The sequence below is a fragment of the Phalangium opilio genome, unplaced genomic scaffold (genome assembly GCF_054372755.1).
Source record: "Phalangium opilio isolate 3A_F unplaced genomic scaffold, DU_Popi_V2 ptg000048l_1, whole genome shotgun sequence".
NCBI lineage: Eukaryota > Metazoa > Arthropoda > Arachnida > Opiliones > Phalangiidae > Phalangium > Phalangium opilio.
Genome location: NW_028324170.1, coordinates 5,651,276 through 5,666,382, shown reverse-complemented (window position 1 = coordinate 5,666,382; position 15,107 = coordinate 5,651,276). Strand labels below are relative to the sequence as shown.

The 15,107-nt window shown below is 37.0% G+C and overlaps 4 protein-coding genes across 5 annotated transcripts; 2 read left to right on the top strand and 2 right to left on the bottom strand.

Moving 5' to 3' along the window:
* The first annotated feature begins 2,253 nt into the window (after positions 1-2,253).
* On the top strand, positions 2,254-3,400 carry san (Probable N-acetyltransferase san). Its single transcript, XM_089839805.1, has 4 exons — positions 2,254-2,435; positions 2,577-2,716; positions 2,785-2,971; positions 3,031-3,400. The coding sequence occupies exons 1-4, from the start codon at positions 2,431-2,433 to the stop codon at positions 3,218-3,220; spliced, it is 522 nt and encodes a 173-aa protein (XP_089695931.1). The 5' UTR covers positions 2,254-2,430; the 3' UTR covers positions 3,221-3,400.
* Positions 3,031-4,586, bottom strand: LOC149673974 (ribosomal RNA-processing protein 7 homolog A). The gene has a single exon (XM_089839803.1). It carries the CDS (start codon positions 4,488-4,490, stop codon positions 3,699-3,701), a length of 792 nt encoding a protein of 263 aa, XP_089695929.1. The 5' UTR covers positions 4,491-4,586; the 3' UTR covers positions 3,031-3,698.
* A 1,591-nt stretch (positions 4,587-6,177) lies between these two features.
* LOC149673973 (V-type proton ATPase catalytic subunit A) lies at positions 6,178-10,868 on the top strand. The gene is made up of 10 exons (XM_089839786.1): positions 6,178-6,310; positions 6,546-6,634; positions 6,701-6,829; positions 6,890-7,239; positions 7,314-7,465; positions 7,531-8,040; positions 8,163-8,370; positions 8,433-8,492; positions 9,335-9,601; positions 9,673-10,868. The coding sequence occupies exons 2-10, from the start codon at positions 6,550-6,552 to the stop codon at positions 9,763-9,765; spliced, it is 1,854 nt and encodes a 617-aa protein (XP_089695912.1). The 5' UTR covers positions 6,178-6,310; positions 6,546-6,549; the 3' UTR covers positions 9,766-10,868.
* LOC149673972 (regulator of microtubule dynamics protein 1-like) lies at positions 10,855-14,200 on the bottom strand. 2 transcript variants are annotated; one of them, XM_089839801.1, is made up of 8 exons: positions 13,576-14,200; positions 13,116-13,475; positions 12,964-13,053; positions 12,521-12,576; positions 12,364-12,451; positions 12,264-12,294; positions 12,063-12,196; positions 10,855-11,191 (listed from the first exon to the last, which is right to left on the bottom strand). In XM_089839801.1, the coding sequence occupies exons 1-8, from the start codon at positions 13,660-13,662 to the stop codon at positions 11,144-11,146; spliced, it is 894 nt and encodes a 297-aa protein (XP_089695927.1). In that variant the 5' UTR covers positions 13,663-14,200; the 3' UTR covers positions 10,855-11,143. The 2 variants fall into 2 exon arrangements, with proteins under 2 accessions (XP_089695927.1, XP_089695928.1); XM_089839802.1 differs by having other exon boundaries at positions 13,715-14,182.
* Between the last annotated feature and the right edge of the window lie 907 nt (positions 14,201-15,107).

The window sequence follows — 15,107 nt, the reverse complement described above, 5'->3', positions numbered from 1 at the left end:
AATCACGGACTTTGTAATTCACAAGAGGACCGGGAAAGAAGTAATTTTGTTCGAGCTTAGCGAGTGCAGTGAGTCTATGGGAATAGACCATTCCAGTAATGCCGTAAGAGAAGCAAAGATCACAGTAGGCTATTTTCCTCGCGCCAAGAAGCACGGGGAGAGGTAGTGCGAGTTAGTTGGCGTGTAGAGTTTTGTGTTGCCTCTTTGCATGAGGGAAATAGCCTCCGATGGCGGGCCTGCCCCTGTGGGTTGGTGGTGTGGTTGGAAAGTATTTAATGAAATTTTCTATACATATCACTTAGTTCTCTCCGCCACGCGCCTTCCTTTAAATAGTGATCACTTTGAAATTAACTTTGAGTGACCTTGAAAAATATAATTACTAATATTTTAAATAACCTTGATGCTGTGAAATACTTCTATATCGACGGAGAAATTAAACAGTTTTCTAATCCCTTATAAGTTTAATATGATCCATACACCGTAACGTAATGATTTTCTACAAACGTCGTATTCTCTCTCCGCAAAGTGTGGTAGTAGGTTTCATGACTAAAGACCGTCGCCCATAACAAAATATTGTACTGAAAGTGATTGAAGCGGAAAAAAACATTTCTTTGTGTGTAATACAGGCTTTAAGGGGAAATAATATTCGTTTAAAAGCTGATAAAAATCTGGTTCTTTTTCTGTTCAATGTCGCCTTCGATATAACGTAATTGGCTGCTGGTACTTAATTATATCGTTAACAGCCAGCGGCTATATACATATATTTTTAAGACTTCCAGCACCCCATGGTAATTTCTCATAAACTCTAATACAATCAAAGGCTAGTAGCTGCCATTGCTCTCTATCGTGATGGGTGTTAGCATATATTTCGGATAACTTGTCCTATATTTATATTTTTAAAACCACCCCAAGTTCGAATGTTATAGACGAAAAATAAATAAATAAATGTTTTTGATCGCAAGCCGTTAGATAATGTTGAACGAATTGGATGGTATACGTTTTAAACAGGAAATTGCTATAACACCGAAACTAATCAAAATTAAGCCTAATTTTAAGTTAATAACAGGCGAATATTTTCCGCGTGGCTTGCCAAAACTACCCACGTAGTACACAAATCTTTCCCCATATCGTGTAAAAAAGGAAAATATTATTATTAGCTAGTCAGTGGGCGTGAGCAGATGGGTCAAATTTCGAGGCGTTAATATTAAAGGGACTGTTCGGACCGTGGGACAAACGACGATCTTCCTCATAGAGCTTAACATGGCGTGTGGGTAAAAAAGGAGAAGGGGGTCGGTCAGCCCTCTAAGGCTTTTAGCGTCATCTATCGGAAAGCTGTATATTTGAAAGCATTACTTTAATTGCTTGATTTTTATCTAAATTTACAAAATGTCTTTTTCTACCGAATTTCATAGTAAAAATGAAAAAAATTATGCAAATCAACCACTGGCCGGATCTGAGCCCGTGCCACTGGTTCCCGCTAGAGGCGCCGTTTCTCACGCCTTAACTTTAATTCTGCAACAATAAAGTAAAGAATAACCCCATTATTTTCAGGTCGGGAGAGTGGCGAACTCCTGTAAGCCAAGCTTCATGGCGACTGAAGATGAAGGAATACGACACGTGTCGGCTATCCTACCCTAAAGGTGCCGACTGCCCCGTGTCCGCCGGAGGTGGCTTGACCCCAAAACCCCTTCCGTCACCTCCCAAGTAAACTTCACTTCTACTTTACTTCTTCTTCGGCTCTAATTGCCCGAGACGATATCATCCTTGTTTCTACAACTTGGACAATACTGGAGATAACGGCATTGCAGAGTCAAAGGCCCCCTTCCATTGTGGGATGAGCCCCTCTCCTGGCAATGCGTTACGAGTTGGTCACTATGATCAACTCACTTTTTGATTGATAAATTAAGCCAGGATTTGAGGTTTATTTGGCTGGTGACGGACCAATCAATGAGAATTTTTGTCTCTCCGTTACTACAAAGGTGGCGGTGACGGATTTAAAAATCAATATTAATTTCCAAATTAATCTATATAATTGAAAGCATTATTTTAATTGCTGATTTTTAAATAAACTATCGAATTTCAAAATAAAAATAAAGATTTTGTATAAAAAGTTAAAAACATAAATGAGCCGCTGTCGGGATTTGAATCCACGCCCCACTAATAACGCTTTGCTTCAACTCCCATATTAATCTTCCTTGCTTTTTTGGAAGTTTAGAATCCTACAACAAGATATGAACTGAACCGGGGTATTTTACAATTGGCGCATTACAGCAGACTAAAACAAAAATGGCATGGTGGTTAGGCTATTATCATTAAGTCTTTTTCTCATTTTCTGTACGTTTAGATTAAAATTAATCAAGAAATAACCGCGATTGTTTCGTCGCGGTGTTTCATATATTGAATATCATAAAGTTATCTTTAGTTGCGACAATGAGGTGAGAAAAAATACGAAAATGAGTGATGACGCTAAGCCTTGGCTTCACTTTTGCAATTTTGCTCTTTTCAATTTATTCTTTCTTAAACCATATAGATTCAAATGGTTAGAAAGAAATTAAATTCAATTTATTTAAATTCAGGGGTGGAAGAATTGAACTGGGAGACGTAACTCCACACAATATCAAACAGCTTAAAAGACTGAATCAAGTGGTGTTTCCTGTTAGCTATAATGATAAGTTTTACAAGGATGTCTTAGAGGCTGGTGAACTGGCTAAATTGGGTAAAAATAAAATTAATATTAATTTTATTCTAATGAAATTATTTAATTTTAATCATCAAATATTTCAGCTTATTATAATGACATCGTGGTAGGGGCAGTTTGTTGCAGAATTGACACTTCAGAAAATAGTCGCAGGCTTTATATCATGACTCTAGGGTGTTTGGCACCTTACAGAAGATTAGGAATTGGTTCTAAAATGGTTGAACACGTACTAAACTTTGTTCAGAAGGATGGCAACTTTGATAGTATATTTTTGTAAGCGTTTTCTCCAGTATTATTTCAAACACACAAATGCTTAACACAAATTATTTCAGGCATGTTCAAATAAACAATGAAGGCGCCATAGATTTCTATAAAAGATTTGGGTTTGAAGTTGTGGAAACTAAACAACATTACTATAAGAGAATTGAGCCAGCAGACGCTCATGTTTTACAGAAAACTCTTAGGCCAAATAAACTACATAATATCAGTCAAAATGGAACAAATGATAAAGAAAAGTCATAGGGGAAAAAAAATAAAGAAAGAAATGTAAAATTGTGAAAAAAAAAAAAAAAATTCTTTTTGGTTCTTTTTCATGGAAAGAAAAAAATCTGTGATTGGGAGCCTGTCTCGTTACTCAGCCATAATTAATTATTATGCACCCTTCAGTGTGAAATAAAATAAAAGTTTTAACCTGATTAAAAATATCCTGATTGTTTTTGAAAGGGAATATAATATTCTTAGATTCATCCTTTTTATTTTTAACAAATATTCATGGTCTTGTCAGGGTTCAAGGTCAGGGATTTGGCAATTAGGGGGCAAAAGATTAGGGAAAGTCGAGAATAGTTTTTGGCCTATCAAACCATGCATTAACCAATGTTAAAAATTGTCAGGGATTTCAATCCAAAATTTTGTTTGAACCCTGAAACTGTTTGAAGGCACCAACATTAAAGAAGTGTTGTGAAAGAAAGATTAAAAAACAATAATTATAATAATAAACATTTTAATATGGTTTAAATTTCCGTGCTGATTTTAATAATGCTATTCTCTTCTTGTCTTCTTCAAATTTCTGCCGCAGTTGAGCTATATGTTCCATTTTGGATTCCCTTATTTGGAAAGTGTAAAAGTTCAACAGTTCTTTCTTGGATCGTTTCTTTTTCTCCTTTTCTTCCACTTTTCGTTTGTTGGCCTCTGTTCTGGATGAAACTTGTTTCTTTCCGTGTTTAGTTACCGTAATCCATCCTTCTTCATCCGGTACTCCATCCATTTCTTTGGCTTTCTCAATTTCCAATTCTACTTTCTTGTCGTAATTAGTCATATAATCATCGACCTCTTTTTGCAATTCATTGACGTCCACAATTGACGAATTATACTCCTGGGCCCATCTTGTAACTCCACCATTAACTCTTGTTGTCGCTTTTAGAATGGACTTGTGTTTCAATGCTTTCTTGAGTCCAATAACTTTCTTGAAGACAACGTAGGCGACTTTAAACCCGTATAAAACTTCGTCCTTTGGTTTACAAAACTTGTTCACATCTTGAGGTAATCCAGAGGTGGGTTTGTCGTGAAAATACACTTTAGACACACCGCCACATGGTTCAAAAATCTCGCGCATGTTACTTGTGGTGCAGTATGAAGGCACATTGATAACGAAAAGTGTTTTACCAGCGGGTTTGTCAGCGTTAGATTCTCTTACTACGTGTTCTTTAACGTAAAAATAGTGTTTAACTTTACTATTTTCCGTAAAAAGAACAGGAATTTGGTGAAATCCCCCTAATTGCGATTGATCTCCCATTATTTAAAACCAAGGCTTCAGAAACACGCTGAAAATATTAGAAAACGTTGGCGGCCATCTTTAAAGGAAGGTAGGGGCATAGCCCACTTGATCACGCACGCTGGCTGCACGCGCTCTAGAAGCCCGTCCAAACGATTTTTTTACATGTTAATTCGCGAATACGGCGCGTCACATAGGTTCGGTCTAAACTTTCAAATAGGGCTGTGCGAATAGTACTTTTTAAGGTATTCGTCGAATACCAAATAGCACTGATTTTGGGAGCCATCTCTCGGCTCGGAATAGGAAAATGACCAAATAATTTGACCAAATAGTGTGAAGTTCAAAAATTCGACCAAATTTAAATTTCTATAAAACTATTCTACGAAATTTCAAATTTATAAATAATATGACACGGAAAGGTACTTTTGAACAGCTGAAAACTTATTTTTTAACGAATCAAAGGTTTTATTTTAATCAAAATTAGATTAGTTGTCAATATATCCCTACTCGCTTTGCAATGTATGACCTCTTCCATGATACTATATTTTTTAATAGGTATACTATAGTGACATATTATTAGGAAGTTCAATATAGTTAGCGATAATGATTTATCCTTGTCTATGAACTTCTAAAGACTGAGTGGCTGATTCCAGCTATAGCCTCCTAGATCACGCGACTCGGTGAACGCGGGTAATACTTAACAGTAGCCACGTCAGAATTTTAAGGCTGTGTCTGCCGAGTCACGTCATCTATGAGGCCACGGTCCAGCGGACTCTATCACAGCGCCCAAAGGGATAGGAGCATAACATTTATGTTTCTATCTCTATGACAGCGCCCTCAAATTCACAAAATCAACAGAAAAATTCAAAAACTGGTTGCGAATACCAAATAATTTGGTCAATAGACTGTTAAAAACATTCACTTTCAAATTGTTTTATCCGCTATAGAATAGTCGGTTTTTCGAAGCTCATTATTTGGTATTCTAGAATTTTGAAAATCATTATTCGATTCGTCGGTGCGAATAGTAAACGCCAATTTTGACCAAATTATTTGGTCCGACCAAATAGTAACGAATAGTCTGCACGGCCCTACTTTCAAACCCGTCTGGTTTTAACATGGGCGTCTATGGGAGGGGACCAGTTTTTTCAACGTTTTTGACAATATTAGTGCATAAACTGGTTCAAATCTCTTGAAGTTTTAATGAGACGTGTATTGAAAGGTTTGATATTATCCTGTAAAATTTAAAGTCTTCAGCTATAATAGTTTTTTTTATAAAAAATAAAAATCATCACATAGTAGAGAAATTGAAGGATTTATTTCTCTACTATGTGATGGTTTCTATTTTTTTATAAAAAAACTATTATAGCTGAAGACTTTAAATTTTACAGGATAATATCAAACCTTTCAATACACGTCTCATTAAAACTTCAAGAGATTTGAACCAGTAGATGCACTAATATTGTCAAAAACGTTGAAAAAACTGGTCCCCTCCCATAGACGCCCATGTTAAAACCAGACGGGTTTGAATTTTAGACCGAACCTATGTTATTCTCATTTTTAGGGTCGATTGAGCGGGCTTCTATAGCGCGTGCAGCCAGCGTGATCAAGTGGGCTATGGTAGGGGTCAGGGCCAGAAATAAGAAAAGTTTGCCTCCTAGGGTCACGACGAGTTGGCTATGATTTTGACTACGGCTTATGTCTTTGGCTAAATGGCTAGAGTCTCGTGATAGTGTACTTTTGATCACATGATTTTTCGGCGTTTACCTTTAGGGTCGCTTTAAAATTTAGTCCGACGTTTTTCCGAAAAAATAATTAAATATTTATTAATTTTTTAATTACAGGTAAGAGAGGGTTTGTCTCTATAACTAAATAATTAACCTTCTATCAATAAAAATAATTTTAGTTTAACAGTTTTAACGATTTTACGCGGAAACCTAACTAGGGGAGGGGTAGGGTAGCCATAGCCTATTTAAAAAATAAATAGGTGGTAAACTAAATAGCAATCCACAGGAATTCGGAGTATTCGTGATGCTTTTTATTGTTAAAACTAACTTAAATTAACCCATTTTTGTGTAGAAATATGGCACCGTCAGATTCTTTACCCAAAGTCCGAGATGCAGATAAGGAGTCAATCTATGGCTATGTATATGCTGTATCGGGACCTGGTATGTTTTATTTACACAATAGGGTTAAAAATACTGTAAAAAATTCACTGTAACATTTATTAACAGTGGTTACCGCGGAAAAAATGTCTGGGGCCGCTATGTACGAATTGGTTAGAGTAGGCCATTCAGAATTAGTAGGGGAAATTATTCGTTTAGAAGCTGATAGGGCCACCATTCAAGTTTATGAAGAAACATGTAAGGTTATAATAGGCGTAATCTCTTGTATCGTGTTTTAATTATCACACTCTACATCAGCTGGTGTAACTGTTGGTGACCCTGTATTGAGAACTGGCAAACCATTATCAGTAGAATTGGGTCCAGGCATTATGGGCAGCATTTTTGATGGAATTCAACGTCCATTGCAAGATATTAATGAGTTAACTCAAAGTATCTATATACCCAAAGGCGTCAACGTTCCCGCCTTAAGTAGAACAGCCAAATGGGATTTTGTACCAACTAATATTAGGGTTGGAAGCCACATTACCGGTGGAGATATCTATGGCATTGTTCATGAAAACACCTTAGTTAAACACAAAATTATGTTGCCACCCAAAGCTAAAGGCACTGTTAACTTCATCGCGGAAGCTGGCAGTTATGATGTTACTGTAAGTTCATCCCCCCCCCAATAAAAAAAGAATGAAATGGAAGTGGAAGATATCCCACCAATGTTTTTTTGTAGGATGTAATCCTAGAAACTGAATTTGACGGAGAGGTATCCCAATTCACTATGTTGCAAGTTTGGCCAGTTCGTCAACTTAGACCAGTTACTGAAAAATTAGCCGCTAATCATCCATTGATGACTGGTCAAAGAGTCTTAGACGCACTTTTCCCGTAAGTTGATTAGTTGTGGAGTATGAGACAGTTCACAAGCCAACACGCGGCAATTCTTTTTAAAGTTGCGTACAAGGAGGTACCACAGCCATTCCAGGAGCCTTTGGTTGTGGTAAAACAGTTATTTCGCAATCACTATCCAAGTACTCCAACAGTGACGTCATCATTTACGTCGGTTGTGGTGAAAGAGGGAATGAAATGTCTGAAGTATTGAGAGATTTCCCTGAACTAACCATCGAAATCGATGGACACCACGAATCTATTATGAGACGCACAGCCTTGGTAGCTAACACTTCCAACATGCCAGTGGCTGCCCGTGAGGCTTCCATCTACACTGGCATCACGTTGTCAGAATATTTCCGTGACATGGGATATAATGTTTCTATGATGGCTGATTCTACATCTCGATGGGCTGAAGCCTTGAGAGAAATTTCGGGTCGTTTGGCTGAAATGCCCGCTGATTCTGGATATCCGGCTTACTTGGGAGCGCGTTTGGCTTCCTTTTACGAAAGAGCGGGTCGTGTTAAATGTTTGGGTAACCCTGAAAGAGAAGGCAGTGTTACCATTGTCGGAGCGTAAGTAAAAACGTTCAACTTAAGGAACACTCCCTTCCAACTCTTTCTACCCAAAAAGCCAAGACAAATTCCTGTAAAGCTTGCAAGATGTACTTAGAAAACAATTGCTATGTTTATTTTAGCGTATCACCACCCGGAGGTGATTTTTCTGATCCCGTAACGTCAGCCACTTTGGGTATTGTTCAAGTATTTTGGGGTTTGGATAAAAAGTTAGCGCAAAGAAAACATTTTCCCTCCATCAATTGGTTGATCTCCTACAGTAAATATACCCGAGCTTTAGATGAATATTATGAAAAGAATCACCCCGAGTTTGTTACCATCAGGACTAAGGTGATTCGTCCTTTACTTTCATTAAAGGAATTCCTATTGAATTTATTAATTTAACTATATAGTGTCAGCAAATTCTCCAAGAAGAAGAAGATCTATCGGAAATTGTACAATTAGTAGGAAAGGTAAATGTCGCGGGTATTTTAAAAGTAGCCCAAAACGCGCGGCGGTAATTTTAAAAGTAGCCCAAAACGCGCGGCGGTAATTTTAAAAGTAGCCCTAAACGTGGACGGCAATTTTAAAAGTAGCCCTAAACGTGGACGGCAATTTTGAAAGTAGCCCAAAACGCGCGGCGGTAATTTTGAAAGTAGCCCTAAACGCGCGGCGGTAATTTTGAAAGTAGCCCTAAACGTGGGGCGGGAATTTTGAAAGTAGCCCAAAACGTGGGGCGGGAATTTTGAAAGTAGCCCTAAACGTGGGGCGGGAATTTTGAAAGTAGCCCTAAACGTGGGGCGGGAATTTTGAAAGTAGCCCTAAACGTGGGGCGGGAATTTTGAAAGTAGCCCTAAACGTGGGGCGGGAATTTTGAAAGTAGCCCTAAACGTGGACGGCAATTTTGAAAGTAGCCCAAAACGTGGGGCGGGAATTTTGAAAGTAGCCCTAAACGTGGGGCGGGAATTTTGAAAGTAGCCCTAAACGTGGGGCGGGAATTTTGAAAGTAGCCCTAAACGTGGGGCGGGAATTTTGAAAGTAGCCCTAAACGTGGGGCGGGAATTTTGAAAGTAGCCCTAAACGTGGGGCGGGAATTTTGAAAGTAGCCCTAAACGTGGGGCGGGAATTTTGAAAGTAGCCCTAAACGTGGGGCGGGAATTTTGAAAGTAGCCCCAAAAACGCGTGGCGGCAATTTTAAAAGTAGCCCCAAACTCGCTGCGGGTATTTTAAAAGTAGCCCAAAACGCGCGGCGGCAATTTTAAAATAGACCTAAATTAGATTGAAAGTAAAGATGTTATAATATTTCCCCATATAGGCTTCATTAGCCGAAACTGATAAAATCACTTTGGAAGTGGCTAAACTAATCAAAGATGATTTCTTGCAACAAAATGGCTACACTCCCTATGATCGTTTCTGCCCTTTCTATAAATCAGTCGGAATGATGAAAAATATGATTGCCTTTTTTGATATGGCGCAACACGCTGTCGAATCAACGGCTCAAAGTGATAATCGCATAACGTGGGCCAAAATTCGGGATGCCATGGGAGATATCTTGTATACACTTAGTAGTATGAAGTTTAAGGTATGTTTCTTAACCAAAATCCCCCCTTGTAAGAAATACTTACAAAACACAAATTTAATTTATCGTTCCAGGATCCACTTAAGGATGGTGAAGCCAAAATCCGCGCTGATTTTGAAGAAATTCATGAGAATATGCAACAGGCATTCCGTAACTTAGAAGATTAGATACTTATGTCCGATATTTAGCCAGCCGCGATTCTATTAATGCCCGGGGGAAAAAAATAAACAAGATATCAGCCTTCATCGTGTTAATGAAAAATAAAAATTAAATTAATCTTAAAAAACCAAAAAAAAATCATTAATTTGTTAATCAGACGTTAACGGGTGAGAATCTCTTAAATTTTTATAACTTAATATTAATTACTAAGTTAATTGATTTCCCTCCCGCCATTATATTAATTAGAACAAATTAAATAGTTTTCGCCAACAAAGGGATTGTTTCTGTTAATCCTAAATAATACTTAAAAGTTTAAAGTTAAAGTTAAACATTCCAAATATTATTTAACATAAAAAAGATATTTTTCTTTACGTTAAAATCCAGACTTTTTAATTAAATTAAACTAAACGGAGTTTTTGTTGTCTTACGGTATAAATAATATACTTGACGGATGTCTAGTCAATTGCCAATGATAAACTATAGTAGACGTTGGGAATTTCCTTTTCTTTTTTTAAACTTATTGATAAACCAACGATAATAAACAGGGTTGCCATGATTTTAATATAAAAGCTCCTGATTATCCCCTGAACATTTTTGAAATCATTTTCCCTGACCAATTTGAAATTCCACTGTTTGTAGAAACGTCAGAATATTGTGTTAATAATTGACCTTTAACCCAATAAGAATTTCCCCTGACCTGACCTGACCCGGTTTTTGTATGAATTTCCCTGACCCAGGTTTTTCAAATTACCGTGGCAACCCCATTTGAAATCATTTTCCCTTTTCAATTTGAAATTCCAGTTTGTAGAAATGTCAGAATGTTGTGTTAATAATTGACCTTTAACTCAATAAGAATTTCCCCTGACTTGACCTGACCCGGTTTTTGTATGAATTTCCCTGACTGACTTAACGCAGTTTTTCAAATTACGATGGCAACCCTGTTGGTAAATAATAATATAAGACGACGTCAGTCATCGATCGCGTGTATTTGTAATTCACGTCATGTTTTCAGGAAAGTATAAAAAAAAATTTAAAAAGGTGTTGTGTAATATAGGTAGATAATAGATATTAGAAATATAAAGAAATAATAAATAAAATAGTTGAAAAGAAATTACCGGTTTGTTTGTTTAATTGATTATTTAGTTCACATTGTTATTAGAAGTTTAGAAAAAATAAATTTAAATATATTTTAATTTCGTTCATTGCATAATTAATTAATTTTATATTATTTTGAGTGTAGAAAAATAATACTCTTTATTTGAATAATTATATATATATTAAGTATAACCAGGAGTTCATCGGTTACGGTATAACAAAGCGTGTGGAATGAAATTGCTCTTAATTTAATGCTTTTTCCTTGATTGAATTGAATGTGAATTAAGCCTTTTAACTAACACCTAATTTCTTTAGAAGCTGAACAGCTTCAGCATGAATCTGTTTATATCGTGAAGTAGAACTTTAGTTTGTTTGTGTTTTATTAAAGGCAGTGTGTCAGCAACAAATGCTTGTTTATGAACAAGTAGGCATGCACCTCCCTCTATTTGACATAATTCCTTGAGCTACTTTTAAATAACGAATTTTAATCTTTCTATGCCTATTTTTTAAATTTTGGAAATGATTTAGCCTCGGCCAATTTTACCAATTAGTGACTGTAGTCCTAATTTAAAAGTTCCCTCAATGTTTTAGGCCCATTTTTAAAATTCCGTCAATGTTTTACGCCTATTTTTAGAATCCCCTCAATGTTTTAGGCCTATTTTTAAAAATCCCCTCAATGTTTTAGGCCCATTTTTAAAATCCCATCAATGTTATATCCCCATTTTTAGAATCCCCTCAATGTTTTATGCCTATTTTTAGAATCCCCTCAATGTTTTAGGCCTATTTTTAGAATCCCCTCAATGTTTTAGGCCTATTTTTAGAATCCCCTCAATGTTTTAGGCCTATTTTTAGAATCACCTCAATGTTTTAGGCCTATTTTTAGAATCCCCTCAATGTTTTAGGCCTATTTTTAAAAATCCCCTCAATGTTTTAGGCCCATTTTTAAAATCCCATCAATGTTATATCCCCATTTTTAGAATCCCCTCAATGTTTTATGCCTATTTTTAGAATCCCCTCAATGTTTTAGGCCTATTTTTAGAATCCCCTCAATGTTTTAGGCCTATTTTTAGAATCCCCTCAATGTTTTAGGCCTATTTTTAGAATCCCCTCAATGTTTTAGGCCTATTTTTAAACCATCCCCCATTATCATTTTATTAAGTTTGTTCATAAAAAGGATTGCAGTTGCTGACAACTTTGCAATCAATCATACTTTCTGATCCTCTTGCGTCTCTTGCGGATAATCTCTGGCTTTTAACAAGGCATCTTTGGCCTTATCATTATCATTCTGTTTCATATAACACTTTGCCAAGTACAACAGATTTGCATTATAGAATAATGGACTCGCTAAAAGTGTCAAAAATTAAATACTCCTAGAAACTAGTAGAAAGATACGTAAAAAAGGCCTACATACTGCTTTCAGCTTGTTCAAAGTATTTTAGAGCCTTAATAAAGAAGAAACATGTTTTTCAGGAATGTGGTAGAGAGAGGGGGATTACGTTAAGAGCAATTACCTCTTGGTAACTACTGGACGGAGGAGTTGCAAAAAGTTTTGAAGCTATTTGCCTCTCCAACCAACTGATATCGGCTACAGAGTAACACCTTCAAAAATTGCTCTACTTAAAACTGATTTTTCCTTGGTTGGTTTTAATGGTAATTAAAAATACTAACCAAACTCCCAAGCTATGAATAGTTGTTGCATCATTGGGAATCAAACTAATAGCTTTCTAAAGTAATCAATTGATAATGGTGTTTAAGAATATATGGGGCTATTAATCAATACAATAGGGACTTGGCAATTCGGGCTTAACTCCGCCCCCAGCGCCATTATGGTATGCTTTTTAAACAGAATGAAAGCTATATAAGCCCCTCCTCCTGGTATGTTTTTTAGCACTAATGGAAGGTAGCCTGACTTTGCATGACGTAGTACTGCCAAGTCCCTATTGCCACAATTGAAAAATTTAATATTCAAATTTCCTGACTTTTTGGCCTAATCATAAATTTTCTGATATTTCCCCGACCTTATTGCCCATTTTTTAAATTTCGTGCCTTCTCCATTTCTAGGTTTATCCCTAACCCGTGGCAACCCCACTTATAATCTAATCTATACTTACTTCAAGATGTTTCTTAATCACAGGAGCTCTTTCAATTTTTTCTTTTGTACTTCCAAAATCATTCATGGAACTCAACAATATAGCGTACCACTGAACCAAGCCTTTGTTAGAATATATTCCCAACAAAGTACAAAAAAAAAATTTTATAATACCTTGTGAACAAATCCATTTTCTTCATTCAGTTCCATGGCAAGAGTAATATGTCCAAAGGCTTCATCAATCAGTTTTTTCTTCTCATCTTTGCTAGTTAATGGTTTGGACATTTCGTAATTAACTCTGGCTAATCTCCACAAGACATTATCGTCTTTAGTTTCAATTTCCGTCAAGTATTTCTTAAGTTCTTCATAATTTCCAGAGTCATAAATTTCATCAGCTTTTTCCATGATGTTTTTACGAGGACTGCTTCCAAATGAAAATGCAGAAACAACCAATGATGAAATGAATAGTCTCTCTGGGTGTTGAAATTTTAACGCACGACGTGTTAGTTGCTGGCTAAACAATAATCTAACGACCTGTAAAGATAATTTTAAGATAAAGTCCCAATCAACCTAGATACCCTCCAGAGAGTCCAGACAGAGTCCAGCGCTATTGGATAGCCAAGGCTTAGCTTACAGGTTGCAAAAATACTCTAATCTCGAAGGAAACCTTTCTGGATATAATTCTACTAGTAGAACTGATTAACTTAGCCGCGTTTGACATGATTAATTTGATATTTATAAGTGACAGTGATTATATATGGCGTAGCACTTACTTGAAATTTAAATAAGCTAAGCCTAAAGCATCAACTTCCTCGAACACTTGAGTCACTGGATTCAAAACAGCGCGAGCAGCTTGCGTCGTGTCGTGATCGAGTGGGCTGTGATTTAACCACTACCTCCTTATACATAGTTTACACTTGAAGGAGAGAGTAATGGAGTGGAAACCCCCATACCTTAAGCGTTGCCTTTGTACCCCCACCTACGGCACCATAGTCCTCCCATCATCCCCAGCGGTTAGGTAGGGTCGTGCCGGACGAAATTGTAAAGGACGCTCCCTCTATCTCAAAAATAGAAGCTAGTTCTCATTCAAATAAAATGGCGCTACGCGGCAGCACTTAGCAATCGCCCACGGAAGGGTAGGGGCGTGCGCGAGGTACACTGGGAGAGATATGGTGCCGCAGGTCGCCCATCATCATTTCCAATCCATCTGACTCCCTTATCCCTGGTTTACAGGAGTGAAGGATTCATACCATTTGCACAAGGAGACCTGGGAACTTAGAGTGTAAAATAGCAGACGATTTTACACTCTAAGTCGCTTGGTCTCCTGGTGTTAATGGTAGCAAAAGCGTATAGAAAACCATAAAGTGAAGGTCAGTAACTTATCTTAGGCTTTGGCTTTGGTTAACATGTAAAATGAGAAGCTCGCGGGATCTAAGTAAGCTCCTCCGATTAAACAACCAATCACCTTCCACTTGCATTACCTCATCCGAATCGTAGGCAGACGTCATACTCAAGCAAGAAATAGTTTTGCGACGCTAGCGGCGCCGGCTACTTCAGGGCAAAAATAGAAACACTAAAATATCGTCTGCTTTTTTTAAACAACCCCGGAACGGGAGTCGGGAGCGCTTCGGGTCTTCGCCTCTTCGGTCACCGCGTTAACGCCACGGCACGCTAAGTCAGGCGGCAAGGCCTAAAGTACCCCGACTTTTTTCCTAACTTCCCAAGGTGATAATTTAATTGTTATATAAATATTTAAAGAAGACTAGTTTACTAAGTTTAGTTTAGAATATGTAGTTGTCGTGGTAGTTATTTTAATTATACAAATATTATAAAGCCGTTATTATTATTATTATTCGTTTTTGAAATGCCTCGGAAAAAAACCACAGAGCAGAATGCAGATTGCTCTTTTAGCTTTAAAGCCAAAAAACCAAAGTACGCAATACAATTTTTATGTGAAAGAATGCCGTACTTTGGGTGTACAAACGATCATAAATATACCCATTCCTAAACTAAATAAGGACATATCAATTCTAACGGAAACCGATAAGGAAGTTGTTTCTCCAACTACCGAAATTGGACGGCACACTCGTCTTTAGGCCTAATAATATAAGCAGCCGACGCAACTCCTACGAAATTTAGTGGAGCTATATTTTGTAGCCAACTCAC

Coding starts and splice junctions, on each gene's coding strand:
- san (XM_089839805.1), top strand. Junction 2,717..2,784: donor TGGTGAACTGGCTAAATTGG/GTAAAAATAAAA, acceptor CAAATATTTCAG/CTTATTATAATGACATCGTG. Junction 2,972..3,030: donor AACTTTGATAGTATATTTTT/GTAAGCGTTTTC, acceptor AAATTATTTCAG/GCATGTTCAAATAAACAATG.
- LOC149673974 (XM_089839803.1), bottom strand. CDS start 4,490: ATGGGAGATCAATCGCAATTAGGGGGATTTCACCAAATTCCTGTTCTT.
- LOC149673973 (XM_089839786.1), top strand. CDS start 6,550: ATGGCACCGTCAGATTCTTTACCCAAAGTCCGAGATGCAGATAAGGAG. Junction 8,041..8,162: donor AGTGTTACCATTGTCGGAGC/GTAAGTAAAAAC, acceptor TGTTTATTTTAG/CGTATCACCACCCGGAGGTG. Junction 8,493..9,334: donor TTGTACAATTAGTAGGAAAG/GTAAATGTCGCG, acceptor TTCCCCATATAG/GCTTCATTAGCCGAAACTGA.
- LOC149673972 (XM_089839801.1), bottom strand. CDS start 13,662: ATGTCAAACGCGGCTAAGTTAATCAGTTCTACTAGTAGAATTATATCC. Junction 12,452..12,520: donor ATTCATAGCTTGGGAGTTTG/GTTAGTATTTTT, acceptor CAATTTTTGAAG/GTGTTACTCTGTAGCCGATA. Junction 12,295..12,363: donor CGTCCAGTAGTTACCAAGAG/GTAATTGCTCTT, acceptor TTCTTTATTAAG/GCTCTAAAATACTTTGAACA.